Genomic DNA, 27,534 nt, shown 5'->3' on the forward strand with positions numbered 1-27,534 from the left:
TGGTATATTTTTTATAATCATGGAAGTTGTTAACAAAAATTTGAAAAAAGGGCTGGAGAGATGATTTAGCAGTTAAGCACTTGCCTGTGAAACCTAAGGACCCCGGTTCAAGGCTCGATTCCCCAGGACCCACGTTAGCCAGATGCACAAGGGGGCACACACATCTGGAGTTTGTTTGCAGTGGCTAGAGGCCCTGAAACTCCTGATCTCTCTCTCTCTACCTAATTCTATCTCTCATAAACAAATTAAAAAGTATATAAATAAAATGTTTTTAAAATAAAAGTAAGCAAGTAAATGAAAAAAACAAGCCTCAATTTGGGCTGGAGAGATGGTTTAGCACTTAAACGCTTGCCTGTGAAGCCTGAGGACTTTGGTTGGAGACTGGATTCCCCAGGACCCATGTTAGCCAGATGCACAAGGGGGCTCATGCGTCTGGAGTTCGTTTGCACTGGCTGGAGGCCCTGGCGTGCCCATTCTCTCCATCTCTATCTCTCTCTCTGTCTCTCTCTCTCTCTCTCCCTCTTTCTCTCTGTTACTGTCAAATAAATAAATAAAAATAAACAAAAAACTTTAAAAATTATTTTTAAAAGCCTCAATTGTGCCAGGCATGGTGGTGCATGCCTTAATCCTAGCTCTCCAGAGGCAGAGGAAGGAGGATCACAGCGAGTTAGAGACCATCCTGAGACTACATAGTGAATTCCACGTCAGCCTGAGCTAGAGTGAGACCCTACCTCGGAAAACAACAGCAACAAAAAAAATTATTTAGAGCTGTAGAAATGGCATAGTGGTTAGGGCATAATGACCCAGGTTCAGTTCCCCAGTACCCACTAAGCCAGATGCACAGAATGGCACACACATCTGGAGTTGTTTGCAATTGCTAGATGCCCTGATGCGCCCATTCTCTCTATCTCTTTCTATCTACCTCATTCATTCACTCAAATAAATAAATAAGCCAGGTGTGGTGACATATGCCTTTAATCTCAGCTCTGGGAAGGCAGAGGTAAGAGGATCGCCATGAGTTCGGGGCTACCGTGAGACTACATAGTGAATTCCAGGTCAGCCTGGGCTAGAGTGAGACTCTACCTCAAAAAAACAAAAAAAAGAAATAAATATTTTTAAAAAAATAAAAATAAGGGCTGGAGAGATGGCTTAGCGGTTAAGCGCTTGCCTGTGAAGCCTAAGGACCGTGGTTCGAGGCTTGATTCCCCTGGACCCACGTCGTTAGCCAGATGCACAAGGGGGCGCACGCGTTTGGAGTTTGTTTGCAGTGACTGGAGGCCCTGGCGCACCCATTCTCTCTCTCTCTCTCTCTCTCTCTCGCTCTCTCTCGCTCTCTCTCTGTCACTCTCAAATAAATGAATTAATTAATTTTTTTTTAAAAAGGCTGGAAAGATGGCTTAGCGGTTAGCAAGATGAACAAGGGGGCGCACGCGTCTGGAGTTGCAGTGGCTGGAGGCCCTGGCGCGCCCATTCTCTCTGTCTGCCTGCAGCCTCTTTCTCTCTCTGTCTGTTGCTCTCAAATAAATAAATAAAAAGAAACATAAAAAATTAAAAATAAATAAATAAAAATAAAAGCAGAAAATGAGAGCTGAGCATCAGCATTTCTCGCTCGCTCGCTAGCGCCCCCCCCCCCTCACTTTGCTTCCTGACTGCGCAAGCCTTGTGATCCGTCCTCCTGGCGCTAAGCCTTGTGTGCCATGGTGCCTCCCTCTCCCTCTCCCTCCCTCTTCCTTTCCTCCCCCCCTCTCTCTTTCTCTCATTTTCCTTCCTGACTGCGCAAGGCCATGTGATCAGTCCTCCTGGCGCTAAGCCTTCTCTGCTGTGGTGCTTCGCCCCCCTCCCTCATTTTGCTTCCTGACTGCGCAAGCCATGTGATCAGTCCTCCTGGCGCAAAGCCTTCTCTGCCGTGGCGCCTCCCTCTTCCTCTCCCTCCCTCTTCCTCTCCCTCCCTCTTCCTCTCCCTCATTTTGCTTCCTGACTGCGCAAGCAATGTGATCAGTCCTCCTGGAGCTAAGCCTTCTCTGCGGTGGTGGCTTGGACCCTGAAACGGTGAGCCAAAATAAACCCTTACTTCCTTACGTTACTTCTGTCAGGAATTTTATACAGCTTCAAGAAAATAAGTAACCAAGGCTCGCAGAGGATCGTTCTTAAGACGTGTTCTGGATGGTTCCATGCCCATTGTCCAGCGCGTAGCACATAGACTGTGGATGTTCCTGGATTGAAGAGGAGCCCCTTCAAGCCTTGAGCTCAACCGAAGGAAGAAGGTATGGGAAGAAGCCCAAGGGACCTGTGTGTGGGTGTGCACCCCACTAGGGACGCTGAGTCAGAGCGCGCCAGGAGGGACCCACCCGGGAGGGGCCCGATGCGAGGATGGAGCATCGCAGGGAGGCGACATGGACCCTGGGAGGGGAGGGATGCGGGCAGAGCTGGGCGTCTGGAGCTGGCAGTGGGCGGAGACCCGGACACCCGAGGCAGGCGAGCACTTGCGGCAGAGCTCCAGCCCTCGGCGCAACCGGTGCACCCTCCTCGCGCTCCAAACCGAGCCATGGCTACGGCTATCTGGTGTCACCTCGGCCGCATCCTCTGGATCGCCTGTCTCCTGCCCTTGGCCCCTGTGGCAGTGGCCTCAGGTAAGCCATGCACTAACCCGGAGCCTTACCTCAGACTTCCTAGGTGATGCCATGCGCCCCACCTCCTCCTTCCCGAAGCCACTGCAGCCATTGGCCTGCACCCTTCGGCGCAAAGGTCTCCGGGGGTTTCGTGAGGTGCTCTTCTGTGCCCTTTCCATGTCTCCATCCATTCCTCCGGAAGCGCGCAAGGGGTGGCAGGGGTATCCATTCTGATGCTTCGGACCTGGTACCCGCGGGAGGAGGGATGGGGATGACAATCGGGATCGCGCCATAGCCACCACCCAGCCCCCCTTCCTCCTTCCCCCCCACCCCGCCCACCACCGCCACCACCAAGCACTGCTAGCTTGTCTGTACGGGCACCATTTTTGCTTTACGATGTCGCCTTTCTTTTGGGAGGGGGGGCGTCCATCCTGCTTGTGTTGGCCGGGGGAGAAGGAAGGCTGCTATAACGCAAGACGCTAACCTGCCATTTCCTCCCGGGAGAGATTTCCAAAATGGACCCCTGAGCTGACAGTTCGTCTCACGCTAGTCCCCACACCCACCCTCTGCAGGGCCTAAAGAACAGCATTTCTGCCATATTTTAGGAGTGGTCAAACAACGCAGATTGGATAGTTGTCAAGGGCCAGGTGGGAGGCAGGCAGCTATGGGGGGGTTAGATAATAGCCCACATTTTTTTTTTGTTTGTTTGTTTTGTTTTTTTGTTTTTTTGAGGTAGAGTCTCACGATCCAAGTGCTGGGATTAAAGACAGATACCACCACTCCCGGCATCATTTTTATTTTAAGTTACTAAAGACATAACGCATATTTATTCATAGGTGTTTTATATGCACAGGGGTAAAGCGCTTCCTGCACCATTAGTAGTTTGCAGTTTCTTTTCCCAGGGGTAGGACCTAATCCTTAAGTTTATCAACACTCTGGCAAGAATCTATTTAAAGTGTCCTTTTTACACTGGTGGGATATTTCAACAAATTTAAATACAGAATTGATGAAAAACTATGGTTAAATAGACAAAGAATGACCATCTTTCCTGAAGCTGCTTTTGTTATTCACCTAGCATAATTTTTTAAATTTAACAGTTTTTTTTTAATTAGTTTTATACTCAGTGAATGCAGTCAAGTTGATACCATTGTTAGCCTCCTCCCTGTCCTCTTCCCCCCACCTGGCCCCTCCTTATTGGGGTATATGGGTCATGCATTATGGGGTTAGCCATCAGTTATGGGTAGGAGGAAATGTCTCTGTGTATCATGACCCAACATGTGGTTCTGACATCCTTTGGCCCCCTCTTCCACAAATTTCCCTGAGCCATGTTGGGTTCGTTCCCCCTCTTCCCCCCGCATCATTTTTATTACAGTTCTCCCCATGAAAAAGTGGTTTGAAAAAGAGGGGACCTGGTACAAATTTGTGGGGAAAACAGAGCCACAAGGAAAGAAGAAAAACCCTGCATCTTTGGCGGGAACTTAGAGAATTATGTGGTACTTTTGCTTAGGGATCATCACAACCAACCCTAAATTCAATATAGACTTGATATAGAAGTGGAGGCCCTATCCATTAGGTTAGGCTTGTCTAGACAGTGTGTGTCTCGATTGTAAATAAACATTATTTACTCATTCATTTATTTTGAGAAAGGGTCTTGCTAAATTGCCAGGGCACATCTTACTGCCTTAGCCTTCCCAGTATTGGGATTATAAACATATGTCACCACACACACATAAAAACCAACTTTTTTTTTTTCTGAGACAGGTGTTTCATCCAGACATCAGTTGTCTTTGGGAAATGTTTTGAGCTGCTGTTTTGGTTTTTCGAGGTAGGGTCTCACTCTAGCCCAGGCTGACCTGGAATTCACTATGTAGTCTCAGGGCGGCCTCAAACTCACAGTGATCCTCCTACCTCTGCCTCCCAACTACTGGGATTAAAGATGTGCACCACCATGCCCAGCTTCATGTAACTTATTACTGTAGTATGTTATTACAGATGTTCTAAATTTTCTGTTACATCTGGCTTTACGTGGCTAGTAGGCAATCAAACCCTGGTCATTAAGCATTGCAGGCAAGCACCTTAACCACTGAGCAATCGCTTCAGCCCTGTGTCTGGCTTTTTTTATATTGGTTTTGGGGATCAAAACTCAGGTCCTGGGCTGGAGAGATGTCTTAGAAGTTAAGGCACTTGCCTGCAAAGACTAAGGACCCACGTTTGATTCCCCAGTACCCACCTAAGCCAGATGCACAAGGTGGCCTATGCATCTGGAGTTTGTCTGCAGTGGCTGGAGGCTCTAGCACCTCTCTCTCTCTTTCTTTCTCCCTCTCAAATAAAATAATAAATAAAATATTTCGGGCTGGAGATATGGCTTAGTGGTTAAGGCACTTACCTGCAAAGCCAAAGGATCCCAGTTCAACTCTCCAGGATCCACATAAGCCAGATGCACAAGGTGGCACATGAGTATGGAGTTCATTTGCAGTGGCTGGAGGCCCTGGTGTGCCCATTCTTTCTTTCTCTCTCTCTCTCTTCCTCTACCTCCTTCCCTCAAGTAAATAAATAAATAAGTAATATTAAAAATATATATTTAAAAAAAAAATCCTCAGGTTCTGGGCAGGGGAGATAGCCCAGCAGCTGAGAGAACTTGCTGCTTAAGCACAAGGGCTTGGGAAAGCCTGACAACCTCTCCAGTTTGATTCCTCCAGAACCCACGGAAAGCTGGGTGTGGTCAGGCATGTTTGTAACCCCAGTCCACGGACTGGAGAATTCCTGGTGCTTGCTCTCCAGGTCGAATGAGAGACCCTGCCTCAAGGAAGTGTGTGGTTGAGCAGTAGAGATGGGCAGGGCATCTGCACACACATGTGCACACACTACACCACATATACCCTATACATACACACACCCCTGCAAAAAAAAAAAAAAAAAACTCATGTTCTCACGCTCGCACAGCAAGTACTTTACCCACTGGGCATCTCCCCAGTCCCCCAGTTCTATTTTATTACTCTCTTTTAAAAAATATTTTTATTTATTTATTTGACAGAGAGAGAAGGAGAGAATGGGCACAGCAGGGCCTCCAGCCACTACAAATGAACTCCAGACGCATGAGCTACCTTGTGCATCTGGCTTACATGGGCCCTGGGGAATTGAACCAAGGTCCTTTGGCTTTGCAGGCAAATGCCTTAACCACTAAACCATCCATCCATCCCCTTAGTTACTCTCTTATATGCCCAATAGCTACATTAAAGCTTATCATGATTGGTATGTATGTATTATGAATGAGTAAGAAAATCACAGTATCTATAGAGTTTGATGTTTACTTCAGTTTCAGACATCCACTGGGGGTCTTGGAAAGTATTCCCCACGAATAATGGCAGGCCCCACTGTTACAGTAGGTGACCATCCAAAGCTAACTGAGTGGTTCCTCAGCTTACTCTTCCTGAAACACAGCCTGTGTGGTCCCCTAGGTCTCTATGAACTCGGTCTATCACCAATGGCCCTGTCACCACAGGAGCAGAAGTGACCATCTCAGCCACTCTTGTGGCCAATGACAGTGGCAGCCAGATCCTGCCCAGTGATGGCCGCTTGCTTTGTTTCCACTAGTTTCATACCCCACTGATGCTCACAGCCCAGAATGAGAAGGGTCTAACCTCTACCATCTATGTGGTGGGCAGTGCGCCTGGGTGTAAGGTTCAGGAGTGATCAAGACCACAGAGACCACTCTGAGGCAAAGATGAAGGCTTTTATTCGGGAAAAGCAAAAGTTGCCAGGACTGACTCAAGAGCAGAGCACAGGGATTCCAGATAGTGGCTTCATAGGGCTCTTCAGTTGCGGGGGGAGGTGATGAAGGAAAAGCTGAATTTAAAAAAGGTTTCAAAAGCTGGGCGGGTGACGCACACCTTTAATCCCAGCACTCAGGAGGTAGAGGTAGGAGGATCGCTGTGAGTTCGAGGCCACCCTGAGACTCCATAGTGAATCCCAGGTCAGCCTGAGCTAGAGTAAGACCCTACCTCGAAAAACCAAAATAAATAAATAAATAAATAAAAATAAAAAAGGTTTCTTGGTTGGGTATGGTGGCGCACGCCTTTAACCTCAGCACTTGGGAGGCGGAGGTAGGAGGATCACCATGAGTTGGAGGCCACCCTGAGACTCTATAGTGAATTCCAGGTCAGCCTGAGCTAGAGTGAGACCCTACCTCGAAAAATAAAAAAATAAATAAATAAATAAAGGGAGGGGTTCTTCAGGGGAGATCTTAGATAGCCAGTGTGTAACACCAGAACAGTGATCAGGGGACTTACAAGATAAGGGGGTGGCAAGAAATGTAGACCTGGAGCATTGTTAGGCAAGGAAGGGATAATGGCTGGGCAGTTTCTAGAGGAATGTGGATAACCTAATTCCTTATGTTTCTGTCCCACATGGTGACTCCATTTTGGGAGCCTGTCCCAACCTAATACTGGGGACTAACCAGCAACAAGTCTCTGGCATTACAATTCCACCCCACCAGCTAGGCTACTCACAGTCTTGGAAAACTTCATCGGGGCTGGCAGCTCTCCTTGGCAGCCATCTCGTGGTCCCGGTATCTCTACTGGGTCTCCACTGCAACCCACGGTTCATCCTCATGACCCCATGGAGTCTCCATGCGGGCATCCAGCAAACCTGCTTCACACTGCCCATGGCCATTTCCAAAACACAAGACTGTGTTGTAAACTCAATAACCCTCTCTTTCCTGAATTTCTTATACTCCATAATAGCATGTAGGATGCCAAGTTGTTAATCCAGGGTGCAATAAAGCAAACTTTGAGGAACAGGACACTCCTTGAGCATTCAGACCCCTTCAAAAGAGTCTACATTCTTCCTGTTGCCCCTGTGTAGCTCAGCTGGCCCAATCTCAAAGGTTGTAATTTCTCAACTGCAGTTGAATGGACAGCAGTTCACCCAAAGATTTTTTTTTTTTCCTGTGCCATATCCCTCTACTCACACCAGTTCATTTCTATGCAAAGCAACCCTGTACAACTTCTCAGGTCGTGGGCATAACAGCAAGCTTTTCATACAAACTGCTAGCTCAGTCCAAGCAAAGCTCTTTCTCACCGTCATAAACCAAACCTCACAGTCCATAGTTCTTACTGCATTCAGGTCTTTCAACTCTGACCAGAAGAATCCATCCAGCTGTACTTACAGCACTTCAAGGCATCTCTTAGGCCAAGGCTTCAAATCCTTCCACATTCCTCTTAAATCAGTTCCACAAGGCCAAAGCCACACAGTCAGGTGTCCAGCAGCAATCTCACTCCTTGGTACCACTTTACTGTTGCAGACAGGTTTGCATTGCTGGTAGAAATCACCCAACCAAGAGCAGCTTGTAGGGAAAAGAGGTTTATTTTGGCTTACACGCTCCAGGGAAAGCTCCACAATAGCAGGGATAACTATGGCATGAGCAGAGGGTGGACATCACCCCCTGACCTACATAAGGTAGACAACAGGAAGAGGAGTGTGCCAAACACTGGCTATAACACCCATCAGCCCGCCCCCAACAATACACTGCCTCCAGGAGACGTCAATTCCCAAATCTCCATCAGCTGGGAACCTAGCATTTAGAACACCTAAGTTTATGGGGGACACCTGAATCAAACCACCACAACCCCTTAAGGGGCTAGGGGTGTGGCTCAGTGGTAGAGCTCCTGCCTAGAATCCCCCAGTGAGGGCCTGGGATGTGGCTCAGTGGTAGAGCTCCTGCCTAGAATCCCCCAGTGAGGGGCGGGGCTGAGGGGTTCAGCAGTAGAGTGGTTGGCTAACATGGGTGAGCCTCTAGATTCAACATTTATCACACACACAAAAAAGAAAGAAGCCGGTTGTGGTGGAGCACACCTTTAATCCCAGCCCTTGGGAGGCAGAGGTAGAAGGATCACCATGAGTTTGAGGCCACCCTGAGACTCCATAGCGAATTCCAGGTCAGCATGAACTAGAGTGAGACCCTGCCTTGAAAAACAAACAAAAAGAAAAAGAAAACTCCCCTTAAGCACCTGCTCTGCTCAGCCTGGGGTCCCCAAGATGCAACATGACTAGTTGTCATTGACCCTCATCTTGAGGTGTTGTAGCAACCCTGGCTACTTAACAGCCCCTCACGAAAGTTCACCATAATAGGATTCTTCCTTATTTGACTTGGAAAGGGCACTGTTACTTTCCCATTGCTATGACAACATATGTAAGAAACAAAAGAACAGGGGTCGGGATGTGGCTCAGCTGGTAGATGTTTGTCTATCATGCACGAAGTTCTGGGTTCAGTCCTCAGAACTACATAACTAGACATTGTTTTGCATGCCTAAATCTCTCCACCCAGGAACTAGAAGGAAGAGAATCAAAAGCTGAGGGTGACCTTGAACTTCTGGTTCTCTTATCTCCAGATAGATACAGAGATAGATAGATAGACAGACAGACAGACAGAAAGAAAGATAATAGATAGATGTATGGATGATAAAAGGGGGAGACAGAGCTAGGGAAATGGCTTAGTGGTTAAGGCATTTGCCTGCAAAGCCTAAGGATCCTGGTTCAATTCCCCAGGACCCACATAAGCCAGATGCATGGGGCGGAGGGGAAGGCTGGGAGAGCATATGTGTCTGGCATTCATTTGCAGTGGTTGGAGGTCCTGGCGTGCCCATTCTCTTTCTCTCTGCCTCTTACTCTCTCTCCCTTTCTCTCAGATAAATAATAAATGAAATATTTTAAAAACTAGGAACAGGGCTGGAGAGATGGCTTAGCGGTTAAGCACTTGCCGGTGAAGCCTAAGGACCCCAGTTCGAGGCTCGACTCCCCAGGGCCCACGTTAGCCAGATGCACAAGGGGATGCACGCATCTGGAGTTCATTTGCAGTGGCTGGAGGCCCTGGTGCGCCCATTCTCTCTCTCTCTGTCTCTGCCTCTTTCTCTGTTGCTCTCAAATAAATAAATAAAAACAACAAAAAATATTTAAAAAATAAAATAAAAACTAGGAACAAAACTGGGCATGGTGGTGCATGCCTTTAATCCCAGCACTTGGGAGGCAGAGGTGGGAGGATCACTGAGCCTGGGCTAGAGTGAGACCCTCCCTCAAAAACAACAACAAAAGGGAACAAAAAGTTAGAGGACCAGACAGACAAATTCAAAAGCAGACTTGGGTGTTTTTTTGTTTGTTTTTGAGGTAGGATTTCACTCTAGCCCAGGCTGATCTGGAATTCATTGTGTCATCTCGGGGTGGCCTTGAACATGCTCCTTCTTCTGCCTCCTGATTGCCAGGATTAAAGGTGTGCACCACCACATCTGGCCCAGATTTGGGTTTTTTGTTTTGTTTTCAAGATAGGGCTTATCTACTGAATTACATATTGTTTTGTATATTAAATTTGAGAAGATCCTTCTGCCTCAGCCTCCCAAGTGCTGGGATTATAGGTGTGTACCACCATGAGTGGTTTGACTCACTTCTGAGTTACAGGAAGAGGAAAGACTCATTTCCTTTCTGCCTGTCACCTTATGGGACCCAGCTGGTGACCAGTGAGTCTGTGGTTTATTAATTATACCCATTCAGTTACTGAAACCTTCACAGTGAAGCTCAAGGTTGTGGTAGAATGGGGCCAGTGAAGTCAGATGTCAAGAAGGACATTTTTCAGGGTCTGGAGAGATGGTTTAGCAGTTAAGTGCTTGCCTGTGAAGCCTAAAGACTCCAGTTCGAGGCTTGATTCCCCAGGACCCACATAAGCCAGATGCACAAGGTGGCATATGCATCTGGAGTTCATTTGCAGTGGCTGGAGGCCCTGGTGTGCCCATTCTCTCTCTCTGCCTCTTTCTCTGTCTATCACTCTCAAATAAATAAAAATAAACAAAAAAAATTTTTAAGAAAAAGCACGGCATTTTTCAGAAGATAGAAGACTTCTTAGCCCCAGTGAAGTTGCAGGGCTGGTATCCCACCAGACTGGTTCCACCCAAATGTCTAGTGCTCCCTAAGTAGCCCTGGGCACCACTCCTTCTATATCTGGGTGACCGCAGGCTGGCATTAGGCTGTGCTTGGATGCATATGATGCCTTCTCTTGTGCTCCAGTTCTCTGAGAAGTGTCACTATTGTCCCTGTTTCCAAAAGTCCACCCAACACACAGGTCAGGTGGCCACTCAATGGCACAGCTAGCATTTGAGTCCACACAGATCTTCTCTCAGAACCTGAGTATGACCAGACATACTCTCTGACACACATACAGTCATGAATTGGGTGTTTCTTGCTGCTTTAAAAAAAATTTTTTTTTGTTCACTTTTATTTATTTATTTGAGAGCAACAGACAGAGAGAGAAAGAGGCAGAGAGAGAGAGAGAGAATGGGCATGCCAGGGCCTCCAGCCACTGCAAACAAACTCCAGACACGTGCGCCCCCTTGTACATCTGGCTAACGTGGGTCCTGGGGAGTTGAGCCTCGAACCAGGGTCCTTAGACTTCGCAGGTAAGCTCTTAACCACTAAGTCTTCTCTCCAGCCCCCTCTTGCTGCTTTTTATTCCCCAGTCATGTCAGGTGTGGGTCAAGGGCCTTGACATCCCTCACAAGCCAGGATTGTCTTCCCATCTTCAATAGGTCAATTAAATAGACAAGTAATACTGAAAAGCAGAAAAATAAAGAAATTTATTCAATATGGCCACAATGAGAAGTACACATTCAGTGATAACCCCAAGTGCATTTTCAGGGTGCTGAAATGAAGTGTGGGATTTTTTGTTAAATTTTTATTCATTTATTTGAGAGAGAAAAGAGGCAGAGAGAGAAAGAAAAGGGGCATGCCAGTGTCTCCAGCCACTTCTAACGAACTCCAGATGCATGTGCCACCTTGTGCATGTGGGTTACGTGGGTCCTGGGAAATCGAATTGGGGTCCTTCATCTTTACAAGCAAGCACCTTAAATGCTAACCCATCTATCTAGCCTCAGGATTTTTTTTTTTCAAGGTCGGGTCACACTCCAGCCCAGGCTGATCTAGAACTCTCTCTGTCATTCCAAGCTGGCCTTGAATTCACAGCAATCCTCCTGCCTCTGCCTCCCAAGTGCTAGGGTTAAAGGTGTGGGTTACTATCCCTGGCTTGAAGGTTGGGTTTAAATAGAAGGCAAGAGGTGTGCATGACAGGTAGTCCTGGTCAAGATGTGGCTCCTGTGCTCAGTGTCTTGGCCCTAGTCTATCCTGCAAGCTGTCAGAACTGTGCAAACAAGTAGGGAGATGATTCAGTGGATACTTTAAAATATTAAAACAGCCAGGCGTGAGGGCACACACCTTTAATCCCAGCACTGGAGAGGCAGAGGTAGGAAGATCACCGTGAGTTCAAGGCCACCCTGAGACTCCATAGTGAATTCCAGGTCAGCCTGAGCTAGAGTGAAACCCTACCTCAAAAAAAATAAAATAAATGAAGTGAATAACTAGACATTAAACCAGTGGATGCTATAATGCAAGCATCTGTAACCGCACTGTGTCTGCACTGAGGCAGGAGAACCCACAAACTCACAGGCCAATAGTGAATAAGAGACTGTGCTTCAAACAAGGTGGAAGGCCAGGACCGAAACTCAAATATGTCCTCTGACCTCTACATGTCTGTGCTCACACACATGGACAATCACCCAACCCGCCAAAAAAAAAAAAGAACCGTGTAAAATCACTCTGCAGGAGACAAGTCTCCTCTGTACCAGTCTCCACCCTTTTCCTTCTCCCAACATGAGATTTCCAGAGATCTACAATTTTTTTTTTTTTTTTTTGAGGTAGGGTCTCGATTTAGCCCAGGCTGACCTGGAACTCACTATGTAGTCTCAGGCTGGCCTTGAACTCACAGTGATCCTCGTACCTCTGCCTCCCGAGTGCTGGGGTTAAAGGTGTGCATCAACACACCTGGCTTTTTTCTTTTATTTATTTATTATTATTATTATTATTATTTTTTTTTGGCTTTTCGAGGTAGTATCTCACTCTGGCTCAGGCTGACCTGGAATTCACTATGTAGTCTCAGGGTGGCCTCGAACTCACGGTGATCCTCCTACCTCTGCCTCCCGAGTGCTGGGATTCAAGAGAAAAAATTCCTTAATTAAAAAAAAAAAAAGAATAAGAAAAAAGCTGGAGCCGGGCGTGGTGGCGCACGCCTTTAATCCCAGCACTCGGGAGGCAGAGGTAGGAGGATCACCGTGAGTTCGAGGCCACCCTGAGACTACAGAGTGAACTGTGAATTCCAGGTCAGCGTGGACTAGAGCAAGACCCTACCTTGAAAAAAAAAAGAAAAGAAAGACGAAAGAAAGAAAGAAAAGAAAAAAATATAAAAGATGGGGGACTGGAGAGATGGCTTAATGTTTAAGGCTCTTGCCTGCAAAGCCAAAAAACCTTGGTTCGATTCCTCAGGACCCACATAAGCCAGATGCACAAGGTGGCACATGTGTCTTGAGTTTGTTTGCACTGGCTGGAAGTTCTGGTATATCCATTCTCTCTCTCCCACTCTGCCTCTTTCCCTGTCTCACATAAATAAATAAAAATAAATAAATAAATAAAAGATGGGTTGGGCATGGTGGCGCACACCTTTAATCCCAGCACTCAGGAGGCAGAGATAGGAAGATTGCCATGAGTTTGAGGTCACCCTGAGACTCCATAGCGCATTCCAGGTCAGCCTGGGCTAGGGTGAGACCCTATCTTGAAAAAACAAAAAATAAATAAATAAAAGAATTTTTGTTTGTTTTTTTTTCAAGGCAGGGTCTTGCTCTAACCCAGGTTGACCTGGAATTCACTATGGAGTCTCAGGCTTGCCTCAGACTCACAATGATCCTCCTACCTCTGCCTCCTAAGTGATGGAATTAAAGGCATGCACCTTCATGCCTGGCTTTAATTTTTTTTATAATTTATTTATTTATTTCAGAAAGAGAGAGAGGGAGATTAAGAGGCAGGTAGAGAGATAATGGACAGCCAGGGCCTCTAGCCACTGCATATGAAGTCCAGGAGCATGCTGCCACCTTGTGCATCTGGTTTACTTGGGTCCTGGGGAATCAAACTTGGGTCTTTAGGCTTCAAAGGCAAGTGCCTTAACTGGTAAGCCATCTCTCCAGCCCTTCAACGTCTTAAGAGTCATTATAGCCAAAGGGAGTGGTACAAGTGTTTATTTTGTATTTATTTTTTTCAAGTATTTCTTTGGAATATCCTCCTTACTGCTAGGATGTTTACATCAGTTTAATGAATTGGGAAGGAGTACCTAGGCCCATCTCTACGCGGCTTTGGGCAGCTGGGGAAGATTTCTTGATCTTTCCTGGTGGTTGGTGCTGTTGCCATGACACAGTGTATAAGGGAGTGGGCAAAGGGCTGGGGAGATAGTGTGGTGGGTAAAGTGCTTGCTATGCAAGCATGAGTTCAGATCCCCAGTACCAGGGTAAAACGCCAGGTGTGTCTGTAATCCTAGAACTGGGAAGTGGAGGCAGATTGGAGAATTAGTCTACCAAACCAGAGAGTTCTGGGTTCATTGAGAGACTTTGCCTCAAAAGATGTAAGACAGGGGCTGGGTGTGGTGGCACACGCCATTAATCCCAGCACCCGGGGAGGCAGAGGTAGGAGGATCACTGTGAGTTCGAGGCCACCCTGAGAATACATAGTGAATTCTAGGTCAGCCTGGGTCACAGTGACATCCTACTTTGAAAAACTAATATATGTATAAAAGACAGAGAGCAACTGAGGATGTCAGCACCAGTGCCAGTCTCTGGCCTCTGCCAGCACCCTCATGTGCATGAGCACACGTACACGTGCACGTGTACACTCCACACATACACAAAAGAATAGGCTTCTGCTTGCTCCTCCATCTACCTCTCTCTGAGCCAGCAGTAGTACCCAAACAGACCTGTGACTCGCCCTTGGGGGAGGGACAGAGGAGAGAACATGGTGGTGGCCAGGCAGTCTGGGACCCTATGAACCTTGTGATAGTCCTTAGCCAGCATGTCTCATGGTTTCCTCTTTCTTTACAGAAACACTTCAAGGCATCCAGGTGCTAGGGCCCACCAAAATTCAGGCCTTCCAAAGACTGACAGTGACCTTGAACTTCCTGGGGAGGTGAGTGAACTTGAGTGCTCTGTGGCCCTCATATTCTGAGTCATACTGTAGACCCTCTTGTAGCCTGATGGGCCCCAAGCCTTTGGCTCATGGACAGATAATGCCATTCTGCCTTCTGGGTATGCCCTGGAGAGAGCCGTGAGCCCAGCTCCATTCTTAGGATCCTGGGGAGGAAAGATGAACCTTTGGGGGCTACTTGTAAGTGTGGGTGTTGGAAAAGCAAGACCAAAAACTGTCCAAACAAATCATGCTAGGCTATGGAGGTGAGTTCATGCCCAGGCTGAGCACATTTCAGCCTCACTAGTCTGGGATTCCCTTGGGGCCTCCAGGCCATCTCTTCTACACCATGGAGTTCTTTTGGAAGAGATGCTGAAGTTCATGTCCATCTGACCTTTCTTGGACTTGGGCCTATGTTTCTGATCCTTCTCTGAGACCCCTCCTTCCTTCCTTCCTTCCTTCCTTCCTTCCTTCCTTCCTTTCCTTCTTTCTTTCTTCCTTTCTTTCCTTCTTTCCTTATTCCCTCCCTCCCTTCTTCCCTCCCTCCCTTCTTCCCTTCATTCCTTCCTTCCTTTCTTTTTGTTGTTTTTTGAGTTTTCAAGGTAGGGCCTCACTCTAGCCCAGGCTGAGCTGGAATTCACTGTGTAGTCTCAGGGTGGCCTTGAACTCACAGCAATTCTCCTACCCCTGCCTCCTGAGCACTGGGATTAAAGGCATGCGCCACCATGCCCAGCTGTCTGAGACATTTCTGAAGACTTTTCCCTGTCCCTGCAGCCCTCCTCTGAATGTGTGCTGGCGCCTGAAGTCTGAGTGCCTCCCTCTGGAGGAAGAAGAGTGCCACCCTGTGTCCGTGGCCAGCACAGCTTATAACCTGACCCACATCTTCCATGAGACTGGGGATTACTGCTTCAGCATCCGGGCTGAAAATGTCATCAGCAAGACTCACCAATACCACAAGATCCACGTGCAGCCCTCCAGTAAGTGACACCTCACCTTCTGCTGCAGGGCCACATGGCTTTCAAAACCCCATCCTTAAGTTGGGTGTGGTGGTGCACGCTTTTAATCCCAGCACTTGGGAGGCAGAGGTAGGAGGGTCACCATGAGTTCGAGGCCACTCTGAGACTACATAGTGAATTCCAGGTCAGCCTGGGCTAGAACGAGACCCTACCTCGAAAAACCAAAATAAATAAACAAATAAATAAAAGGAGCCCAGCATGATAGTGCATGCCTTTAATCCCAGCACTGAGGAGGCAGAGGTAGGTGAATCACAATGAGTTTGAGGCCACACTGAGACTACATAGTGAATTCCAGGTCAGCCTGGACTAGAGTGAGACCCTACCTCAAAAACAAAAAAACAAAAATAAAATAATAAAATAGAATAAAAATAAAAGGGACTGGAGGGTTTGCTTAGTGGTTAAGGTGTTTGCCTGCAAAGACAAAGGACCCAGGTTCAATTCCCAGGTCTCACATAAGCCAGATGCACAAGGTGGTGCATGTGTCTAGAGTTCATTTGCAGTGTCTGGAGGACCTGGTGTGACCATTCTCTCTCCCTCTAATAAATAAATAAAAATAAAAATAATTTTTAAGGACTGGAGAGATGGCTTAGCGGTTAAGCGCTTGCCTGTGAAGCCTAAGGACCCTGGTTCGAGGCTCGATTCCCCAGGACCCACGTTAGCCAGATGCACAAGGGGGCGCATGCGTCTGCAGTTCGTTTGCAATGGCTGGAAGCCCTAGCGTGCCCATTCTCTCTCTCTTCCTCTCTCTCTCTCTCTCTCGCTCTCGCTCTCACTCTCAAATAAATAAATAAAGATAAAACAAAAAAATTGTAAAAAAATAATTTTTAAAAAATTTATTTGTGGGCTGGAGGGTTGGCTTAGTGGTTAAGGCATTTGCCTGCAAAGCCAAAGGACCCAGGTTTGATTCCCCAGGACCCACATTAGCCAGATGCACAATGGGGTACACACATATCTGGAGTTCGTTTGCAGTGCCTGGAGGCTCTGGCACACCCATTCTCTCCCTCTTTCTCTGTCAAATAAATAAAATTAAAAGTAAAAAAAATTATTTGTGAGACAGAAAGAGAACTTCCTCTTGCCAATGCAAACAGATATATGTGCCACTTTGTGCCTCTGGCTTTAGGTGAGTACTGGGGAATTGAACCCCAGCCCACAGGCTTTGCAAGCAAATGCCTCTAACCACTGAATTACCTTCCCAAACCAGAATACGCTAACATTTTTGCACCAGCTACCTGGTCATGTGACTTGCCCTCTCCCTCCCAGGCATGGAGCCGGCTGTCTTCGCTTTCCCGTGTGCCACACTGATCACCATGATGCTGGCGTTCATTATGTACACGATGTTGCGCAACATCCCCCAGCAGAATGACATGGTGGAGGTGGGTGTTTGCATGGTGGGGGCCACACCACTGAGCCCTGGACCCAGGAGAGGCTGATAAGGTTATGGGGGAGAAGACCCTGGTTCAAGAGAGAGAAACTGGAATGAATTGCCTGTTTTTGTTTTGTTTTGTTTTTTGGCAGACTTAGGAGGATCGCCATGAGTTCAAGGCCACCATGAGACTACAGAGTGATTCCAGGTGGGGGGGGGGGGGCAGGAGGGGAGGTGCCCACCACACCCAGCTACCCTTTTAACGTTAAAGCTTCTTGTTTGTTTTTGCTTTTCTTCTTGTTTTTTGAGGTAGGGTCTCACCCTAGCCCAGACTGACCTGAAATTCACTATGTAGGCTCAGGCTGGCCTTGAACTCACAGCAATCCTCCTACCTCAGCCCTCCTAGTGCTGGAATTAAAGGTATGTGCCATCATGCCCAGGCAGAGTTAAAGCTTTTATAGATGAGATGTGCATTTGAGGTGGTAGGGATGTAGACTAAAGCTTCTTTAAAAATATTTTAGGACTGGAAAGATGGCTTAGCAGTTAAGCGCTTGCCTGTGAAGCCTAAGAACCCTGGTTCAAGGCTCAATTACCTAGGTCCCACTTCAGCCAGATACACAAGGGGGAGCATGCATCTGGAGTTCATTTGCAGTGGCTGGAGGCCCTAGCGCACCCATTCTCTCTCTATTTCTGCCTCTTTCTCTCTATATCTGTTGCTCTCAAATAAATCAATAAAAATAAACAAAAAATTATTTTAATATTTTAGAGGCAGTGTTACAGTCAGGTTCATATTGCTGGTAGAAATCACCCAACCAAGAGCAGCTTGTGGGAAAAAGAGGTTTATTTTAGTTTACAGGCTTGAAGGGAAGCTCCACAATGGCAGGGAAAATGATGGCATGAGCAGAGGGTGGACATCACTGCCTGTCCCACATGAGTGGACAACAGGAACAAGAGAGTGTACCAACACTGGCATGAAGAAACTGGCTATAACATCCATAAGCCCGCCCCCAACAATACACTCCCTCCAGTAGGCATTAATTCCCAAATCTTCATCAGTGGGAAACCTAGCATTCAGAACACCTAAGTTTATGGAGACAACTGAATCAAACCACCACATTATGCCCCTGGCCTCCATAAACTGATATCCATACATGGTATAAAATACAATGCATTCAGTATGACTTTAAGAGTCCCCATAGTTGGTTTTTTTTTTATTAATTCCAATGGTGTTCATATATCCCCGTAGTCCAAGATCTTCTAACTGAGCCATAATGCCAAAAAAATCCCCCCCCAAAACCATAATGACACAGAATAAACATTCACACTGCAAAAGATTTCACTGGGCATAGCAAAGAAATATTCAACCAATACAAGATTTAAAACAACCAGGGCAAACATCAAACTCTAGCTCCAAGTCCAACAACTCTAGTCAATGACAAATCTCCAAGTCCAATAATTCTAACCAGCAACAAGTCTGTGGTATTCCAATTCCACCCTCCAGCTAGGCTACTCACAGTCCTGGAAAACTTCATTAGCAGCCATCTCATGGTCCCGGTCCCCGCAGCTCCACTGGGTCTCCACCTCAATCCATGGTTCATCCTCATGGGTCTCTGTGCAGGCATCCAGTAAACCTGCTTCACACTGCCCATGATCATTTTCAAAACACAAGATCATGTTGCAAACTCAATGACCCTCTTTTTCCTGCATTTCTTATATTCCACAATACCAGGTGGTGTGCCAATTTGTTAAGCCAGGGGGGAATAAAGCAGACTTTGAAGAACAGGACACTCTTTGAGTACTCACACACCTTCAAGGGTCTATATTTTTCCTGTTGTCCCAGTGCAGCTCAGCTGACCCAATCTCAAAGGTTGTAATCTCTCAATTACAGCTGAACGGACAGCAGCAGTTCACCCAAAGATTTTTCTTTCTGTGCCATATCCCTCTGCTCACACCAGTTCATTGCTACACAAAACAACCCTGCACAACTTCTCAGGACATGGGCATAACAGCAAGCTTCCCACACAAACTGCTAGCCCAGTTCAAGCAAAGCTCTTTCTCACCCTCACAAACCTCACAGTCCATAGTTCTTACTCCATTCAGGTCTTTCAACGCTGACCAGAAGAGTCCATCAAGCTGTACTTACAGCACCACACAAAGTCTCTTAGGCCAAGGTTTCAAATATTTCCACATTCCTCTTGAAAATCAACCCCAAAAGGCCAAAGCCGCACAGTCAGGTGTCCAGCAGCAATCCCACTCCTCGGTACCACTTTACTGTTGGAGTCCAGTTCGCGTTGCTGGTAGAAATCACCCAACCAAGAGCAGCTTGTGGGAAAAAGTGGTATATTTTGGCTTACAGGCTCAAGGGGAAGCTCCACGATGGCAGGGGGAAAATATGGCATGAGCAGAGGGTGGACATCACCCCCTGGTCCAAGTGAGTGGACAACAGGAACAAGAGTGTGCCAAACACTGGCATGAGGAAACTGGCTATAACACCCATAAGCTTGCCCCCAACAATACACCATCTCCAGCAGGCATTAATTCCCAAATCTCCATCATCTGGGAACCTAGCATTCAGAACACCTAAGTTTATGGGGCCACCTGAATCAAAACCACCACAGCTGGGTATGGTGGCACATGACTTTAATCTCAGCACTCGAAGGCAGAGGTAGGAGGGTTGCCATGAGTTTGAGGGCCACCCTGAGATACATAGTGAATTTTAGGTCAGCTTGAGTTAGAGTGAGACACTACTTTGAAAAAAAAAAAAAAAATATATATATATATATACACATACACATGTATGTATGTATGTATGTATTAGGGCTGAAGAGATGGCTTAGCAGTTAAGGTGCTTGCCTCCTGTGAAGTCTAAGAACTCATGTTTGAATCTCCAGGTCCTTTGTAGCAAGACGCACAGTGACGCAAACACAGAATGTCACACACTTCTGGAGTTTGTTCTCAGTGGCTGAAGGCCCTGGCATGCCCATTATTTTTCTCTTTCTCTGGTGTGCCAGGGCCTCTAGCCACTGCAAATGAATTCCAGACACATGTACTACCTTGTGCATCTGGCTTTATGTGGGTACTGGAGAATTGAACCTGGGTCTTTTGGTAAGCACTTTGTCAAACCATCTCTCCAGCCCAACCTAAAGCTTTTGTTAGGAGAGTTGGAAGCACTATGCAGTGAGGTCCAAAGCCATAAAGAAGGAGGACAGTGTCTGTTTATTTGAAGACCACAGTGAGGTGGTCTCCCTTAATAAGTATTTTGTGGGGGAAAAGGAAAGTTCTACTTCATGGTCTCAGGCTATGTGCTAAGAGCCATGGAGGTACTAGACAGGACCCAAGACCATAACCCAATTGGACTTGGGTTTCCATGGCAATAGGGGGGTCTAGTCATGCCTGCCTGGTCTTGGGAACCCAGGAAACAGGGCCTCTTAAAATGACCCTGTGTTTTTGTTTTCTTGGGTTTTGTTTGTTTGTTTGTTGTTTTGTTTTTCAAGGTAGGGTCTCACTCTATCTCAGACTGACCTGGAATTCACTATGTAGTCTCAGGATGGCCTTGAACTCAGCAATCCTCCTACTGTTGCCTCTCAACTGATAGAATTACAGGCGTGCTCCACCACACCCATTTATTTGACAGAGAGCGAGAGAGGGAGAGGGAGAGGGAGAGGGAGAGGGAGGGAGGGAGGGAGGGAGGGAGGAACAGATAGAGAGAATGGGTACACCAGGGTCTTTAGCCACTACAAATGAACTCCAGACACCAAGTGGCTTACGTGGGTCCTGGGGAACCAAACCTGGCTCCTTTGGTTTTGCTGACAAGCATCTTAACTGCTAAACCATCTCTTCAGCCCCCATGTGTTGTTCTTTTAAATATTTTTATTTGGACTGGAGAGATGGTTTAGTGGTTAAGGCGTTTGCCTACAAAGCCAAAAGATCCTGTTTCAACTTCCCAGGACCCATGTAAGCCAGATGCACAAGTGGGCACATGCATCTGGAGTTTGTTTGCAGTGGCTAGAGGCCCTGGCGTACCCATTCTCTCTCTCTCTCTCTCTCTCTCTCACTACCTGCCTATTTCTGTATCTCCCTCTCTCTCTAATAAGTAATAAATAAAAAATATTTTTATTTATTTGCAAAGAGAGAGAAAGAGAGAATGGGCACACCAGGGCTTCTAGCCACTGCAAACGAACTCCAGATGTATGTGCCACTTTGTGCATCAGATTTTATGTGGGTACTAGGAACTTAAACCCAGACCATTAGGCTTTGCAAGCAAATGCCTTTAACGGCTGAGCCACCTCTCTCGTCCCACCCTGTGTGTTTCAGTAATAACATGGGAGTCAGGCCAGGATGCTTGGAGTGGGTCTTGCTGGGAGAACAAAGCCTTGAGGTTTGGGGGGATATATTTGAGATGTGTAGGTATACTGGGTAGAATTGCTGAGGTAGTTGGTATCCCATATCTCTTGATCCTTTGCATATATATATACATATATACATATATATGCATATATATATTGCCAGATGGGCGTTCCTGCCAGGCTCATGAGCTCACCAGATTGTGTACAGGGGTGGGAGGGGCTTCCCGTGGGTGGCAATTGAACCATGGGGTTTTATTCACCATAGGTGGCTGATTTTGACTTTTCCCCCATGTCTGACAAGAACCCGGAGCCTTCCCCCGGGCTCAGGTGCTGCTGCCAGGTGTGCTGTGGACCCTTCCTGCTGGAGACACCATCGGAATACCTTGAAGTCGTCCGAGAGCACCATGGGCTGCTTCCACCCCGCTACAAACCTATGAAAACTTACACCGTGTGAGCACCCCCCCCCCGTCTTAGTGCCCCCTGACCGCTGACAGGAGCCTTTGGGAAGGGTGGAAGTGCCACGGAGCTGGAGGGGTTCATGTGGGCGGGGCTGTGTGCCCAGGCTGGCCATTGATCTATATAATCCAGCCGTTGTCATAAGCCCCTTCTTGTCCCCCTCCTAGCCCACCCACCCCTCCCATCTGTACAGTCCAGCCACTGTCGTAAGCGGTCTCAGTCTCCCCACCCCGCCTTTGGCTAAGCAGGGCTCTGATGTTTGTAGTGCCCCCTCAGAATTCTCCCAGGGGGGTGTGCCTGCCCTTCGCTCATTTCTCTCATATTGACACATCTCTTATCTACTGGGAATTTGTGCATTTTTCTGTAGGGCAGACCCGCCCAGGACAGTCAGGAAAGGAGATTTAGGATGTACAGTGAAAGGTCACATGCACTCAGGTGGACACACTTACAGTGAGGAAGATACACAGAGAAGTGGGACATAACCCAGCATCTCGGATGATGACTGGCTGTGTATCTAGAAGGCCTGTTGCTGAGACGTAATTAAGCTAGGACTCAGACGCGATTGGATCTCTCCCACTCAGCCCTGGGCACCTTCTACGCCCAGTCTTTGGAACGAAGGAGCCAGAGAGGATTTGGGTGCTGAGAGAGAGAGAGAGAGAGAGAGAGAGAGAGAGAGAGAGAGAGAGGCGCTGTAGAGGCACTATGCCCGGCAGCTGCTTGCTCCCCAAATGGCCTGGAGGGAGAAGCAGGAGGGTCAGAGCTAAGGAGGGGAGTCTTTTCTCCCTTCCTGCCCAATAAGTTGGGGATGGCAGAGCAGTGAGGAAAGCAGGTGCCTCAAGAGATGAAGACTGGGCCTGGAGAGATGGCTTTGTGATTAAGGCACTTGCCTGCAAAACCTAAGGACCCAGGTTTGATTTCCCAGGACCCACTTAAGCCAAGTGCATAAGGTGACGCATGCGTCTGGAGTTCATTTGCAGTAGCTAGAGGTCCTGGTGTGCCCTCCCCCATCTGCCTCTTCATATCTGTCTGTCTGTCTCTCTCTCAAATAAATAATAATCTAACAATCTTAAAAATGAAGACTGGGCCAGATGTGGTGGCGCACACCTTTAACCCCAGCACTCGGGAGGCCAAGGTAGGAGCATCAGTGCGAGTTTGAGGCCAGCCTGAGACTATGTAGTGAATTCCTGGTCAGCCTGGGCTAGAGGGAGACAGACTCTACCTTGAAAACCCAGGGAGAGAGGGGGAGAGAGAGAGACTGGGAAGAGGTACAAACATCCAGGGGTGCTGGAGTAGCCTGTGCCTGTTGCAGAAGGAATAGCAGGGTCATATGGGCAGGGTTATGTCATTGTGACCACGTTCTCTTGGACTAAACGCTGAAAATAGTGTTCGTAGTTGTACAGCTCATTCCCATTCAATACTGCCATTATTGCGAATAAAGCTTGTGTGCTCTGAATATCGCCAAGTGCACTTGGTGTGACGGTGTGTCTTCTCCATGCGCGGCTGTGGGGCCTGGCAAACGGGAGGAGCAGTGCTGGGGTGCAGCAGGACAGGACATCCCTGGAAGTGTCTGTGATAAAGAGAACCAAATGGAACCCATACAGCTTCCTGGAAGTGGGGTGTCCCCAGGGGTACTGGTTGCTTTTCTCATTGTTGTGATAAAATGACTTTTAGAAGCAACTAAGGGAAGGAAGAGCCTAACCACCTGGGTTTGATTTCCCAGATAAAACCAAATGCACAAGGTGGTGCATAAATCTGGAGTTCATTTGCAGTGGTGAGAGGCTCTGGCATATCCACATTCTCTTTTTCTCTCTCTCTTTCTCTGTCCTTGAAAATAAATAAAATAAATTTTTTAAATATTTTAAAATTTGGGGCTGGAGAGATGGCTTAGCACTTAAGGTGCTTGCCTGCAAAGCCAAAGGACCCAGGTTCAATTCCCCAGTACCCACGTAAGCCAGATGCACAAGGTGGTGCATGCATCTGGAGTTCGTTTCCAGCAGCTGAAGACCATGGTACACCCATTCTCTCCCCCACTTCTCTCTCTCTGCCTGTTTCTCAAATAAATAAATAAAATTAAAATATGTTTAAGATATTTAAACACTTTGGGGTGACTTAGTGGTTAAAGGCACTTCCTTGCAAAGCCTGCTGGCCTGGGTTCAATTCCCCAGTATCTATGTAAAGCCAGATGCATAAAGTGGCAAATGTGTCTGGAATTTGTATAGACAGTGGCAAGAGACCCTGGTGTGCCCACTCCCTTCTGTCTGCTTCTCTCTGCCTGTCTCTCTGTCTCTCACATACACACCCAAATAAGTTTAAAAAAAAAAAAAACTTTGTTTTTGAGGTAGGGTCTCACTCTAGCCGAGGCTGACCTGGAATTCACTATGGAGTCTCAGGGTGGCCTCAAGCTCGCAGTGGTCCTCCTACCTCTGCCTCCCAAGTACTGGCTGCCTCCCAAGTACTGGGATTAAAGGCGTGTGCCACCACGCCCGGCTGCTTGTCCTTTTTGTAGTCAGTCTACGAAGTTAGTCCATGGGCTGGTGCCATCCACATTCAGGGAGGATCCCCCACCTCTGTAAACCTAGAGTATCCTTCACAGACATATCAAAAGTTTGTCCTCTAGGGACTAAGCCCCCTCAAGTTAACATGAACCATCACAGACGTTTGTTTTGGCTCCTGACTTCAGAGAATAGCAGTTCATCGCAGTAGAGAAGGCCTGGTGGAGTAGTTCCAAGGCAGTAGGGGTATGTGACAGAGGTCTTCACGCAGCAGTCAGGCGGGGAAGCAGAGAATGAGACAAACTGGTGGCAGGTACACCTTCAAAGGCCCACCACCCTTCCTTAGTCTCGACCTCAGGCCTCCAGCCTCCAGCCAGGCCCTGCCTCCTAAGCCTTTTACAGCCTTTAAAGCAGCGCCACCTGCTGGCATGAGCCTGCTTAGATGCCTCCCACTTGTATAATTCCAAAATCAGGAGCTAGACACCAAGGGCCCATAGGTTTCTATATCTGAAGTTGATCTTTGGGGTCCCTTTGGAAGAGAAGGTTGATACATTAGGTTTTTTTGTTTGTTTGTTTTTTCGAGGCAGGGGCTCACTGTGGTCCAGGATGTCGATTTGACTATGCAGTCTCAGGATGGCCTTAAACTGGCAGCAATCCTCTTACCTCTGTTTTTATTTATTTATTTCCAATGGCCATTTGAACATTTTCTTTCTTTCTGCCTTATTTTTTTTGTTTTTTATTTTTTGTTTTGTTTTTCAAGGGGTCTTACTCTAGCCCAGGCTGACCTGGAATTCACTCTGTATTCTCAGGGTGGCCTCGAACTCATGGCAATCCGCTTACCTCTGCCTCCCAAGTGCTGAAATTTAAAGGTGTGTGCCACCACGTCCCAGCTTCCATTTGAGCATTGTTTTTTTTTTGTTTTTTTTTCTTGTATCAGGGGTTGGCTGTCTTTCCATGTCCTTTTTACCATCAGAATACAATGGTGTCTTCTGAAGTACGGTTCAGAGAAGTTAAGTGGTTCTTATAAGGACACACAGTTGGCTCATGGGGTCTCCTAACACCAAGCCAGGACACTTTACTTGGGAAGGAGAAATACACATCCTGGGTGACGTAGGAGGTCTCACCTCCACCTGTGACAGAGGCAGGAGAATGGCACCAGATACTAGCCATCCAGAGCATTCATGGGATCAGCCCCAGGAGTCCCCAAAGCCCTTCTGAGGACTCCAAGCAGGGCACATCTGGTGAGCCTGAGCCTGACCTAGCTTTCACTCCAGCGGCCATGGTCCTCAGTGAGGCTAGCCTCCTTTGAGACAGCTTTGCGCTCCGTATGGCCACACACCACAAATGTGTAGAAAAGCCCAGTGGTCCAGAGTGTCTGATTTGGGGGTGTAGGGCAGAAGCACCTGTCTTTGCTCATCCATATGTGCCCTCCTTTGGGGAGCTCCTTTGCCCTCACATCTGCTGTGTGAGGTCAGCTAGACCACACTCCCATTGCACCCATGTTGCCAGCCAATCAGGTGCTGACTGGGCACCTAGGTCAGAACAGAAATGGAACCCTTCTTGCCGAGGGTTGCAGGCCTGGCTGGTGACAATTCACAGAATACAAATGTCTATGAGTGACATGTCCCCAAGCCTAGTTAACTTCCCTTTGCCATCTGTCCTTGGCACAGGTGAACAGCCCGAATGAGTGAGACTATCTCAAGGTTACAAGGCAGAGAAGCAGTAGAGAAAGATATTTTAACAGCGTGGAGTGTCAGCGCACGCCTTTAATCCCAGCACTCAGGAGGCAGAGATAGGAGGGTCACTGTGAGTTTGAGGCCACCCTCAGACTACATAGTGAATTCCAGGTCAGCCTGGGCTAATGTGAAACCCTACTTCAAAAAACAAAGAGAGAGAGAGAATAAGAGAGAGAGAAGGCTACTTTAATTCTGACCTCTGTGTGTGTTCCACACAGGTGTATCTGCACACACACACACACACACACACACACACACACACACACACACAAACATAGGACACACATCCACCAAAGAACAAAAGGATTGCTGGGCTGGAGAGATTGCTTAGTGGTTAAGGCATTTGCCTTCTAAGCCAAAAGACCTAGGTTCAGTTCCCCAGGACCCACATAAGCCAGGTATGCACAAGGTGGCACATGCATCTGGAGTTCATTTGTAGCAGCTGAAGGCCCCAGAGTGCCCATTCTCTGTCCATTTCTCTTTCTCTCTCTCAAATAAATAAATAAAAAATAAAAATAGGGGGGAGGGAGGGTATTACCATGGAATATTTTTATGATCATGGAAAATGTTAATAAAAATTGAGCAATAAATAAAATAAAAATATTTAGGGGGAAAAAAAGGTCAAAGGAAGGGCAAGACTCCTTACAACATGCTCCTCCAGACACAAAATGGCCTGGATATCCATGATCTCACAGTGCCTGACACTACCTACACAAGACCATCATAAGAGGAGGAAAAGATCATGACATCAAAATAAAAGAGAGAAGCTGGGCATGGTAGCACATGCCTTTAATCCCAGCATTTGGGAGACAGAGGTAGGAGGACCACCATGAGTTCAAGGCCACCCCGAGAATACAGAGTGAACTCCAAGTTGGCCTGGGCTAGAGTGAGACCCTACCTCGAGAAACCAAAGGAAAAAAAAAATAAAAGAGAAACTGAGGGCTGGAGGGATGGATGGCTTAGCATTTAAGGTGTTTGCCTGCAAAGCCAAAGGACCCAGGTTTGATTCCCCACAGTAGCCAGATGTGCAAGAGGGCACATGCGTCTGGAGTTTGTTTGCAATGGGTGGAGGCTCTGGCACGCCCATTCTCAATCTCTCTGGCTCTTTCTCTCTCTCTGTCTACCTCTTCTCTGTCAAATAAATAAATAGAATATTAAAAAAAAAGAAAAGAGAAACTGAGAGGGGTATGGGATATTATGGAGAATGGAGTTTCAAAGGGGAAGGTAGGGGGAGGGAGAGAATTACCATGGGTTATTGTCTATAAGTATGGGAAGTTGTCAATAAAAAATAATAAATTAGGGGCTGGAGAGATGGCTTGGCAGTTAAGGCATTTGCCTGCAAAGCCAAAGGACCCGGGTTCAATTCTCCAGGATCCATGTAAGCCAGATGCACAAGGAGGCACATGCAAAGGAGTTTGTTTGCAGTGGCTGGATGCCCTGGTGTGTCCATTCTCCCTCTCTCTGCCTCTTTCTCTTTCCA

At 47.3% G+C, this 27,534-nt stretch overlaps 1 protein-coding gene across 4 annotated transcripts; it reads left to right on the forward strand.

The window, feature by feature from the left end:
* The first annotated feature begins 1,904 nt into the window (after window positions 1-1,904).
* Tmem130 (transmembrane protein 130) lies at window positions 1,905-23,279 on the forward strand. 4 transcript variants are annotated; one of them, XM_045144250.1, is made up of 6 exons: window positions 1,905-2,049; window positions 2,187-2,630; window positions 14,564-14,648; window positions 15,420-15,622; window positions 16,922-17,034; window positions 21,636-23,279. In XM_045144250.1, the coding sequence occupies exons 2-6, from the start codon at window positions 2,267-2,269 to the stop codon at window positions 21,822-21,824; spliced, it is 954 nt and encodes a 317-aa protein (XP_045000185.1). In that variant the 5' UTR covers window positions 1,905-2,049; window positions 2,187-2,266; the 3' UTR covers window positions 21,825-23,279. The 4 variants fall into 4 exon arrangements, 3 of the variants coding, with proteins under 3 accessions (XP_045000185.1, XP_045000187.1, XP_045000186.1); XR_006635792.1 differs by adding an exon at window positions 17,177-17,232 and having other exon boundaries at window positions 1,949-2,630; window positions 21,672-21,806; XM_045144251.1 differs by having other exon boundaries at window positions 1,953-2,630; window positions 21,672-23,279.
* The last annotated feature ends 4,255 nt before the right edge of the window (window positions 23,280-27,534 follow it).

This window comes from Jaculus jaculus, chromosome 2, assembly GCF_020740685.1.
Source record: "Jaculus jaculus isolate mJacJac1 chromosome 2, mJacJac1.mat.Y.cur, whole genome shotgun sequence".
In the NCBI taxonomy this organism is placed as follows: Eukaryota; Metazoa; Chordata; class Mammalia; order Rodentia; family Dipodidae; genus Jaculus; species Jaculus jaculus.

What these genes read in the sequence shown, in the direction of transcription:
- Tmem130 (XM_045144250.1), top strand. Translation starts at nt 2,267, where the DNA reads ATGGGAAGAAGCCCAAGGGACCTGTGTGTGGGTGTGCACCCCACTAGG. An exon ending in ACCTTGAACTTCCTGGGGAG is followed by an intron (nt 14,649 to 15,419) that starts GTGAGTGAACTT and finishes CTGTCCCTGCAG; the next exon opens with CCCTCCTCTGAATGTGTGCT. An exon ending in AGCAGAATGACATGGTGGAG is followed by an intron (nt 17,035 to 21,635) that starts GTGGGTGTTTGC and finishes TATTCACCATAG; the next exon opens with GTGGCTGATTTTGACTTTTC.